Below are 12091 nucleotides of genomic sequence, written 5' to 3' on the forward strand. Positions count from 1 at the left end.
AGCCACTGTGCTATATGCGTATCTTATTTACGTTCCTGTCATATTCGAATCGTCCTCCTGTGTAACTTTTATATAAATATACAATGATTTGTCTTCGTACTGTTTTCAACCGAATTTTGTAGAGAATTGTATTTAGTATGTAGGTTCATGCCAAGAATCACACTGTCAGATGTGTCCGTTTAAACAAATCAGAAAAATATATGGACCAGTGGCCCAAATGTGCCACTCTGACGTCACAAGTACCACGTGACCTGTTAGCTCATTAAAATTCTCGCCAGTAAGGAGCGGTCACCTTTGATTGCCTATATCTAGAAACGGGACACTTCTGAACGCACGTTCTGTATTTATTTAAGTAAATTACAGGTTTCGCTTAGTCTTACAAAATGTAAAAAAATCTTGGCCAAAATCCTTTAACACAATTAAGACTTCTCCACCTACAGTATGTCTTTTATTTTTCTTGCAGAAACAGCCAAAGCCAGAATTAAAAAAGAAAAAGAAAAAAAATTCTACCCCACCAAAGGTTTCTGTGATGCTAAAGAAAAGCTCCTAAAGACCAAGGTTGTTGTCATCAAGGGAAATACAGGAGACGGTAAGACAGCAATCGCCGTTCAACTCCTCCATTGGCTGAGTGAGGAGCAGCAAGCCGGAAAACCCCTGCAAATTCACAAGATTAAGACATTAGATTTTTTGGCTCCAAACATGAAATTGATCACTTTTATTGATGATATTTTTGGTGAGAAAGATGCGAGTAAAAAGGATGTACAAAAGTGGAACAAAAGAATCTCAGATGTAGAAACGCTATTTGTAGATAAACAAACCCAGACCAATTTTCTCATCATTACTATTCGTAATGAAGTATTCAATTCTTTGGAAAAACGTTCTCTTGGAACAATTTTAACCGAAGATAACATTATTGATCTGAGCTCACATACATACAAACTTGCAGAAGAAAAAAGAGAACTTTTAGAGCTGTATAAGCCAAAAAACTTTTCATGGACAGACAAAGAAAAAACACAAATTTTAACTTATGCACCAAACATTGGATTCCCGCAATGTTGCCAGCTTTTCTACAATTCTGAAGAATTACAGAAAGAGCGAGAGAGATTTTTTGAAAATCCTTTTCATTTTTTGAATGAAGCATTGTCAAAATTACAAGAATGTTCTGCACTTTTGTACCTCTTCCTCATTGGCGGAATGATGATAGTAAAAGATCTTGATCCAAACAGTAAAACCGTCGATGAAAAATTGCTGGAACAAGCATTTTCAATAAAGTTGATTGGTGGTAAAAATCACACAGCCACTCCGTTCTGTAACAAAATTGGAAAAATGGGATTTATAAAGGACAGTTTCGATGAATTATTAGGCTTTTTGGTAAAGAAGGAGAAACATTGGTCTGGTGAGGATGTGTACAGATTTAATCATGATTCTATTTATGTTGCTGTGGCACTTTTGTATGGGAAAGCCACACCAATTGGCTACATACAGAATTGTCCCAGGAAATCCCTCAGATATCTAACAACCTCAGAGACAGCTACAAACATGATTGTCATATCATCTGTTCATTATACAGATATGTGTGAGCGTCTACTCCCAGAGTTTGAATGTAAGGCGTATCTAGATGGTACTAGTAGTATTGGCTTTCTAGATGTATGGAATGATCCTGTATTTGTTGAAAGATTTGTCGGGTTGTTGGATGACAGAAAAGATGATAAACTTGCTTTGATAAATAAAGCATGTTATTCTGGTGCAGCAGAATGTGCTTTATATCTTCTGTCAGAAGGTGTAAAACCTGACAAGTACGCAGCATTGTGGTTATTGATTGACAGACATTGGAATGATAGTAACAGACAAGTGTGTTTACTTAAAAAAATTGTTGTATACTTGAATGATGAGACAAAAGTTGATGTGTTGAATAAAGCATGTTATTCTGGTGCAGAAGAATGTGTTTTATATCTTCTGTCAGAAGGTGTAAAACCTGACAGGGAGACAGTGTTTAGTGTGGTGAGGGAAGGGCGTGTGAAAGTGTTACGTAAACTACTGCAGTATGACGTCACTCCTACAGCGAGGGATAAGTACAATAACAATGTCCTACATATGGCGTGTGAGTATCAGAGAGAAGAGATGGTGACGTTGTTATGGGACACTTACCCACACTTGGTACATGACACTGGTTGGTCAGGACAAACCCCGCTCCATGCTGTGGCGTGGGGAACAAACTGTTCTATGTTTCAGACAGTGGAGAGGTTTGTACTTAACTCCTTATATAGAGTTGAGGACCAACAACATAAGTGTGAGTCAGTCGATGGTCGTGTGGTTCATAGGAACTGTGTGTGTGCTCAGTACATGGCTCAGTTAGTGAATGATGACGGGACAACGGTGTTACATGCGAGTTGTGTGAGTGGAAACAGGGAGCTTTGTTTATATATATGTCGGTCATACCCAGCACTAACAGCTGTAAGTAAGAACGACCGTCATTGTCTACATTACATAGCTGGGTCATTAGGTTTAGATGTACTAGACTGGTTCACTGAGTGTGAAACTCATGTAAAACAATACCTAGAATCTACAGGACGTAAGTATGACATCACAACCATACTTGACTGTAACGGGGAATCTGTTTTAGACAAGGCGAGGGAAAGGGCGAAGTTTTTGGGGACACAAAACGACCCGTTGTTAGATCATCTTATTAAAGTGTTTGGTAAATAGATATGATAATGATTTCCCAAAATAAAATTATTATCAACACAAACCTTTTAAAACAATCATGTGCATAGATCATATCACAATGAATTGTTTAAACGAAGACATTTTATCAGTTTTGAAAAGTTTTCTGTCCAAAGTTTACCGATCTCCACGCTCTGTAAAAAAGGTCACGGAGGTCCGAATGATGTCTGTTTCTTTGGGAGGTTTTAGACCAGAGTTGATGAATTAAAACTCTGATGTTTTATGATCGGTCATGATTGTGGTGTTGTAGGTTGTTTTAAATGTTATTGAAGTATTGCATACATAATGTTCATACTTGCCAACTTTCTCTATTTTAGGAGGGAGATTCGATTTTGGTCCCTAAAATTTAGCATTTCCAACCAATGAATTTGCTAAACTATTCCTATTTACAAAGATCTGATGACTTAATCTGAAAGAACAGCCCAGAAAATGCCATTTAAAAGTGTTATTTTTTCTCTCTGGTGTACATACACTCATTTTATTTATACTTTTAATTCTGAGAATGTGTAATCACCTCAATGGAAATTTCAAAAAGTTGGCAATTATGAATATTAAGTCCTGTGGATGAATGAAACCTAAACAGCAGTTAACTTGGATACATGGTTGATAAATTGGAACGATATCAAGGATATCCATCGCTATTCATTTGATGATTAAACATCATGTCTAGAGTATAAATTTCACAGTGGATTACACAGTTCACCTGTAGAGACTTGTAAACCTCATCATTTCAAATATTATCAAGACATTTTTTTATTGTATTTTTTTTTTATAGATTGTTCAATTTGTTGACCTTTAATTATCTAAACCAATTGATTTATACTAGAATTTATCATTTTATTGGATGGTAAACTTATATATATTTTTTTTCAATTCAATTAGTTCAAAAAAGAAGTTTTAATTCTTTTGCAAGGAGTGTTAACTGGTACAAGGATGTCGCCTTCGGGCTTCGGCAGTGGGGAAAAATTGCCAGGAGGCCTGACCTCACAAATGACAAAACAGACTTTGTCAGGAGTGAAATATATGACTTTTTTCAGGTATAAATTCACATTTAGCAAAATGAAAATTCCATTAAGCAAAACAGCACATGATGCATGTTTTTGAATGAGATATAAATTCTAACGTTTCCTTGGCGAACTTCCAGTATTTTTCATTAGTGTAAAGACGGCATGCAATGTCTTTAAATATCCTGGCATAGAGTCACGCAGACATGTGATACAGCTTGCTTAAATGGCTGTGTCAAAACACATAATACATGTATGTTTTCTAGTATATTTTCAACCAAAATGTTTAAATAGATTTCTTTCATTCACCATTATCATAATATATATTCTAGATTAATATCATTTCCGCAATATTATATAACCAATTGTTGCTTTTTCTTCCATGCTTTGATAACACATATGAGCACTTGTGCTGGATAATTATTATTTTTTAATGCAAAAGCAAAGTTAAATATATAAGACACATTTGAATTTTCAGTTTAATATGACTTGTAATTCTATCATCTCTAGATGAAGTTATTATTCCCTCGCAAAAGGTTGGTTTTGGTTTTGTATGACTACTTGAGTAATTCGTACATACATGTATAGTCACATTTTGTCATTGCTCTAGCAAGTTCACCTCTAAAGGATCTTGATCAAACTCCAGACATTGGCTTGGTATGAGAGTAACTCAAATACTTTCATGTTTGAGGGTGTCAAGGTTAAAGTCATCATTACTATTACTATTTATAGAATTTCTCATCACTCCAGCACCTTCATTCATGCACGAATTTCCATGAAACTTCATTAATGATCAACGAGTGAGATAACATGTTCCTACAAGTTCGTTATTGAGGTTCCCAAGGTCATGGTCATCGTTACTATTTATAGAAAGTATTTATCGCTTTAGTGAATTTATTTCTGAACAGAATTTAATCAACATAATATGTTGCTCTAGTATGAGAACTTCTCCAACCAGTTCTTGTTTCAGGGAGCCAGGGTCAAGGTGACTGTTATTTTTCGTATGCCCGCATGTAACGCATGCGTTTATTATGGTTTGACGTCATTCATTTGTCTGTCTGTCCGCACACATTTTGTGTCTGGCTCATAACTTTGTAACCTTACTTGTATCTTTATGAAACTGTATTGGATTGTTGACTATAACCTAGATGTGTCATGACCTGTTCACAATATCATGTGTGACTCATACATTTGTGATTTTTTCTTGGACATACAAAACTTACAAGATTGTTCCCCAAGAGTGTGTCATGAACTTGCTCCAAGGTCATATCTCCAAGGTCAAGGTCATGTGGCCTCAACATCTTCAGACTGTTCATACAAATTTATTGTTTTAACTTTTTGTATCAATTCAGCTGAAGAAGATTGTTGCTCATAACATAGGGTTGTGTCATGACCTGCACCCAAGGTCATTTCCCGAAGGTCAAGGTCATGGGGCATCAACATCAAAAGACTGTATCTAGTCCATAATTTATGATCTTCTGAATCTGTGTCCTACTTCATAAGATTGCATGGTGTCCAAAATCGTAGAGTGTGTGATGACAATGACACAAGGTAATTTCCCCGATGTTAAGGTCATGGAGCATCAACATCTTCATGTGTCCATAAGTTTTAGTACATTTCAATAAAATCATATACTTCAGTTGTCTTTTCTGTATTTTACCCTTATTGTCGAACACAGTTTGAACCGTAACTTGATATAATATTTATCTGTCAATATGTTGATCATAATTATACACATGAATGATATTCATTATTTTACCTTCAATGTGCTACACCCTTTTGAAATTGCCAAGGTTGTTGACAAATTAACCATAGATAGGAACCTATGTTGTATTTCCATTATATCATGATATGGACATATAATTAACTTGTTCAGCAGTGCCTATTTTTTATAGATAATCTTTGTAATTGATTAAAAACTTTCATTTCTGAAAGGATTTTGATCAAACATCATGCTTTGAACATGTATGACACCACTCAAACAAGTTCTTGGTTCAGGATACCAAACACAAGGTCAACATCACTTTTATAGAAAATCTTTGTCATCCCTTTAAAACTTCATCTTTCAAAATGTTTTGATCAAACTTTATATATTGGACAAGAACTAGAATACCATGAACAGTTTGTGGTCCTGAACAGGTTTCTACCAAACCTGGAAGAAAGATTTTGTGGTTGTGTTTCTGCAGTATTTAATAATTGTCTGTATGCCAAAGATAACAATATGCTGTTACCTTGGAAACCTAATTGTATCAGTCTGAACAATGAGACAGATATAACATGTGTATGTATTTAAGAATTAGATATAATTTACATGTCACACGGTTCTGTATAAAGTGAAAAGAATATTTTGTGCTTAAATGATGTAGAATGTTTCTTCAGGAATGTGTACATCAATTTAAATATTTCAGTATAATGTATATATGTATCTCGGTGTATAATAGAGAAAACAGGTTGTATGTCTTTGAATGAGAGATGATAAAAGTATGATAGTGAAATGTAAATTTTATTGAAATATGTTTGTATTGTGTACACACATCATTTATAATGAATTTGTTAAACAAGTACATAACTTGATAATGTAGAATCGACACAATTTGTATAATAAACAGCATTATGTATAGTATGAGTACTAGTATTCCTTTATTAGCTCACCTAGTCAGAAAGATAAGGTGAGCGTGTGTCGTATAGCGGCCTCCGTTGTCTGTTAACAATTTGTTCGAATGTCCTCCTCAATAAAAGCAAAAGTTGGCATAGGGCATCTTTTGGCCAGTGAATCCAAATTTTGTATAAAAAAAGAGTCTGACTCCTCCAGTTGGACTGTTTCAGAGTTACTTTTAAAGTTAATGGCAATTAGCTACTCTTACAAGATAATTGGGGTCAAATGTAATAAAAAGTAAATACTATTTTACAGATTTATAAAGTCTAGAAAACCAGCAGTTAAGTTTTTTGACTTGTTTTCTTGAACAAAGAATGATTATTACTTTCTGCCACTACGCGTTGTTCGTTGTCTTTTAAAAAATGACATCAACATTCTAATAACTATAAGGCCTAGGGGCATGGCATTTGACTAATAGATAGATGGGGTGGATGGCTAAAAATTTGTTCAGATAAATAACCTTGACCTTTATGCAAGGCGTGGTTTCAAATATGTAACCGTCTTTAAATGACCTCTTGTCAAGTCGAAGAAAAACTAGGGTCATGATATTTGTTCTATAGGTAGATTGGATGGAGGCTATCAAAGTCCAAAAAATTAAATGACCTTGTCCTTCATTTAAGGCCACAGTGATCAAATATGTTTAAATCTTAAAACAAAACTTTTCAAATTCCAGTAACCCTATCATCATTATAATTTGTATTTGACCAGTATGTAGCAGGAATAGAGGCTGTGGAAAGTGTTTTTTTTCTTTAAAGCATTGGTCTTTCATTACAGGTCACAGATGTCAAATATATTAAAATCTTTAAATAACCTATGAAGTTTCAGAAGACATTGGATCATTATATTTTACCATTAGGTAGCTGGGATGGAATAAAGTTAGCAGTTTTCAAATAAATAACCTTGACATTCATTAAAGTTCAAACAGGTCAAATATGTTAAAAGTTCTAAAATCCTTGCTGTTAAAACTTTTGACCAGAATGTACCTTGGATAACTCATTGTCAGACAATTGACATGTAGTTAGAGCTGTAACGATACAACAACCTGACGATACGATACGATATGTATCGTGTATAGCAACAGTAAAAACAAGGAGAAAAGATATGCTGCAATTTTTTTAATTGCATAATTACAACTGCAAATTGACTAGGTCCAAAATGGGCACGACTTTAAAGTTTCACACAATCTGGATGTGCATGCCGAGCTGGAGCTTTCACTTGCCATATTGAAACCATTATGAGGAGAGTAAATTCAGAAACAACAAAATCCGTAAAATATCGTAGGTGTAACCTCCCAACAAATATTGTGTATCGTACCTGACTACCGTTTTCAAAATATCACACTTGTTGCATTGTCAAACGACCTTTGTCTTTCATTCAAAGACGCAGGGGTTGAATGTTAAAACACTTCAAATGACCTCTTCAGTTCCAAATGACTGATAAGGAGCTATATGCATATATATATATATGTATTTTAATAAATAACCTTACCATATCTTCAAGGACATTAAAGTCAACTTCATTTTAAATCTTACCAGATCCCTCCGAGTCCTGAAGGCCTATGGTCATAATAATTTTGTCAGAATCTAGATGAAATTGAGGATTATCAAAGGTCAAATATATGTAGCAGGGACTATGAAGAGGTGTTTAGAAATGATCTGGAACTTCATTTACGGTCACAAAGGTCAAATATAGGTAGAAATGATGGGAATGAAAGTCTATCAATTTACTTAATTATATATGACCTTGACCAACATTCAAGTCACGGGTAACAAATAGGCTGAAATCCTCAAACGACTTTTGAAAACAAATTATAACTTAAAAGCCTAGGTTTAAATATACTAGGCCTATTGTATCTGAAATTAAGAGGAATAAAGTTCTTCTAATGTTGAAAAAGCCAAACGTCATGCTCTACGTGACCATTAAAATTGTTTAGATAGGCTTACCAGTTTGAGTGTATGTGTGAGACCACGCCAACGTGAGTTGTATGGTAACCTTCCCCTGATAGACATGAGTTGTGTGATATCCTCCCCCTGATAGACATGAGTGGTGTGATATCCTTCCCCTGATAGACATGAGTTGTGTGATATCCTTCCCCTGATAGACATGAGTGGTGTGGTGACCTTCCGATGATAGACATGAGTGGTATGGTGACCTTCCCCTGATAAACATGAGTGGTGTGGTGACCTTCCCCTGATAGACATGAGTGGTGTGGTGACATTCCCCTGATAGACATGAGTGGTGTGGTGACCTTCCCCTGATAGACATGAGTGGTGTGGTGACCTTCCCCTGATAGACATGAGTGGTGTGGTGACCTTCCCCTGATAGACATGAGTGGTGTGGTGACCTTCCCCTGATAGACATGAGTGGTGTGGTGACCTTCCCCTGATAGACATGAGTGGTGTGGTGACCTTCCCCTGATAGACATGAGTGGTGTGGTGACCTTCCCCTGATAGACATGAGTGGTGTGGTGACCTTCCCCTGATAGACATGAGTGGTGTGGTGACCTTCCCCTGATAGACATGAGTGGTGTGGTGACCTTCCCCTGATAGACATGAGTGGTGTGGTGACCTTCCCCTGATAGACATGAGTGGTGTGGTGACCTTCCCCTGATAGACATGAGTGGTGTGGTGACCTTCCCCTGATAGACATGAGTGGTGTGGTGACCTTCCCCTGATAGACATGAGTGGTGTGGTGACCTTCCCCTGATAGACATGAGTGGTGTGGTGACCTTCCCCTGATAGACATGAGTGGTGTGGTGACCTTCCCCTGATAGACATGAGTGGTGTGGTGACCTTCCCCTGATAGACATGAGTGGTGTGGTGACCTTCCCCTGATAGACATGAGTGGTGTGGTGACCTTCCCCTGATAGACATGAGTGGTGTGGTGACCTTCCCCTGATAGACATGAGTGGTGTGGTGACCTTCCCCTGATAGACATGAGTGGTGTGGTGACCTTCCCCTGATAGACATGAGTGGTGTGGTGACCTTCCCCTGATAGACATGAGTGGTGTGGTGACCTTCCCCTGATAGACATGAGTGGTGTGGTGACCTTCCCCTGATAGACATGAGTGGTGTGGTGACCTTCCCCTGATAGACATGAGTGGTGTGGTGACCTTCCCCTGATAGACATGAGTGGTGTGGTGACCTTCCCCTGATAGACATGAGTGGTGTGGTGACCTTCCCCTGATAGACATGAGTGGTGTGGTGACCTTCCCCTGATAGACATGAGTGGTGTGGTGACCTTCCCCTGATAGACATGAGTGGTGTGGTGACCTTCCCCTGATAGACATGAGTGGTGTGGTGACCTTCCCCTGATAGACATGAGTGGTGTGGTGACCTTCCCCTGATAGACATGAGTGGTGTGGTGACCTTCCCCTGATAGACATGAGTGGTGTGGTGACCTTCCCCTGATAGACATGAGTGGTGTGGTGACCTTCCCCTGATAGACATGAGTGGTGTGGTGACCTTCCCCTGATAGACATGAGTGGTGTGGTGACCTTCCCCTGATAGACATGAGTGGTGTGGTGACCTTCCCCTGATAGACATGAGTGGTGTGGTGACCTTCCCCTGATAGACATGAGTGGTGTGGTGACCTTCCCCTGATAGACATGAGTGGTGTGGTGACCTTCCCCTGATAGACATGAGTGGTGTGGTGACCTTCCCCTGATAGACATGAGTGGTGTGGTGACCTTCCCCTGATAGACATGAGTGGTGTGGTGACCTTCCCCTGATAGACATGAGTGGTGTGGTGACCTTCCCCTGATAGACATGAGTGGTGTGGTGACCTTCCCCTGATAGACATGAGTGGTGTGGTGACCTTCCCCTGATAGACATGAGTGGTGTGGTGACCTTCCCCTGATAGACATGAGTGGTGTGGTGACCTTCCCCTGATAGACATGAGTGGTGTGGTGACCTTCCCCTGATAGACATGAGTGGTGTGGTGACCTTCCCCTGATAGACATGAGTGGTGTGGTGACCTTCCCCTGATAGACATGAGTGGTGTGGTGACCTTCCCCTGATAGACATGAGTGGTGTGGTGACCTTCCCCTGATAGACATGAGTGGTGTGGTGACCTTCCCCTGATAGACATGAGTGGTGTGGTGACCTTCCCCTGATAGACATGAGTGGTGTGGTGACCTTCCCCTGATAGACATGAGTGGTGTGGTGACCTTCCCCTGATAGACATGAGTGGTGTGGTGACCTTCCCCTGATAGACATGAGTGGTGTGGTGACCTTCCCCTGATAGACATGAGTGGTGTGGTGACCTTCCCCTGATAGACATGAGTGGTGTGGTGACCTTCCCCTGATAGACATGAGTGGTGTGGTGACCTTCCCCTGATAGACATGAGTGGTGTGGTGACCTTCCCCTGATAGACATGAGTGGTGTGGTGACCTTCCCCTGATAGACATGAGTGGTGTGGTGACCTTCCCCTGATAGACATGAGTGGTGTGGTGACCTTCCCCTGATAGACATGAGTGGTGTGGTGACCTTCTCGTGATAGACATGAGTTGTATGATGACCTTCCCCTGATAGACATGAGTGGTGTGGTGACCTTCCCCTGATAGACATGAGTGGTGTGGTGACCTTCTCGTGATAGACATGAGTGGTGTGATGACCTTCCCATGATAGACATGAGTGATGTGGTGATCTTCCCCTGATAGACATGAGTGGTGTTGTGATCTTCCCCTGATAGATATGAGTGGTGTTGTGACCTTCCCCTGATAGACATGAGTGGTGTTATGACCTTCCTGTCAGTTATCAGTCCAAAATAAGTGATGGAAAGTAACCATTTTGCACAACAAAATACCCTGTGTACCAAAAAAGACACATTCCTGGCATCCACCAAGAAGCAATTCACCAGATTATAGGTAATTGGTAATGAAATTCGTTACAATAAACCTTTCAGTGCATTTTGGGTCACCAAAAAATCAAAATTCACTTGTGTGCTTCATCATTTGGCTGATTGATAAAGCTTTTGTTACAATCAATTTAGAGATCAAATTTATTATCTTTGTCACTTTTTAGAATTTGTTCTTATAAATTTTGTTTTCATTTTTTATACATTTTATCATCAGACTTTTGGTTTTACATTGCTTTTAGGGAATATTTCATACTCATTTGTTAATATTCATCTCATAATGGAGGGTAAAAATATCGGTGAAGGTCGCCATCGTATCTTCGCAGAACAGAACGTTTTGAAGATGAAACTACTAGAAGTTTTCCTCTTTTATCAATCAAGGACCTGTTTTACGGGTTGAGCTGATTTATTAACATTCATTATTATCTAAATATTGGAAAGTTATTTTCTAGCATTAGAAAATAATTTTGAATTATAAAAAATATGTATGATATTTATACATGTATGTTCTAATATTTAAAAAAAAAAGTAAAAGGATTTTTTAATTTTTTTTATTAGACTAATATTAAAAAATAATTAATTTCTAATAAAAACAATACCAGGGACCCTTTTCAACTTTGGATACAAAACAACAACTGCATCTAGTGATATAATTTAATTCATTTTCGGAAATGATGGCACAAATCAATAAGTAATGAGGACACAAATGGAAATGGGACAGGACCAGGGAGGGGCCGGAACTATTAAGGTATGAACGACGAGGGACGCTAACAACTTTGGTCGGGAAAGCGGTCAGCTTTCTATCTCACGGGGCCTCTTACCTTACAATAAATTTGCTTTCTTAGCTAA

The 12091-nt window shown here is 38.3% G+C and overlaps 1 protein-coding gene across 1 annotated transcript; it reads left to right on the forward strand.

Annotated features, from left to right (window-relative positions):
* The first annotated feature begins 441 nt into the window (after window positions 1–441).
* LOC110450735 lies at window positions 442–2706 on the forward strand. The gene has a single exon (XM_021498415.1). It carries the CDS (start codon window positions 442–444, stop codon window positions 2704–2706), a length of 2265 nt encoding a protein of 754 aa, XP_021354090.1.
* Window positions 2707–12091: the final 9385 nt, after the last annotated feature.

The sequence above is a fragment of the Mizuhopecten yessoensis genome, unplaced genomic scaffold, assembly GCF_002113885.1.
Source record: "Mizuhopecten yessoensis strain PY_sf001 unplaced genomic scaffold, ASM211388v2 scaffold5459, whole genome shotgun sequence".
Classification (NCBI taxonomy): domain Eukaryota; kingdom Metazoa; phylum Mollusca; class Bivalvia; order Pectinida; family Pectinidae; genus Mizuhopecten; species Mizuhopecten yessoensis.

Coding starts and splice junctions, on each gene's coding strand:
- LOC110450735 (XM_021498415.1), top strand. CDS start 442: ATGTCTTTTATTTTTCTTGCAGAAACAGCCAAAGCCAGAATTAAAAAA.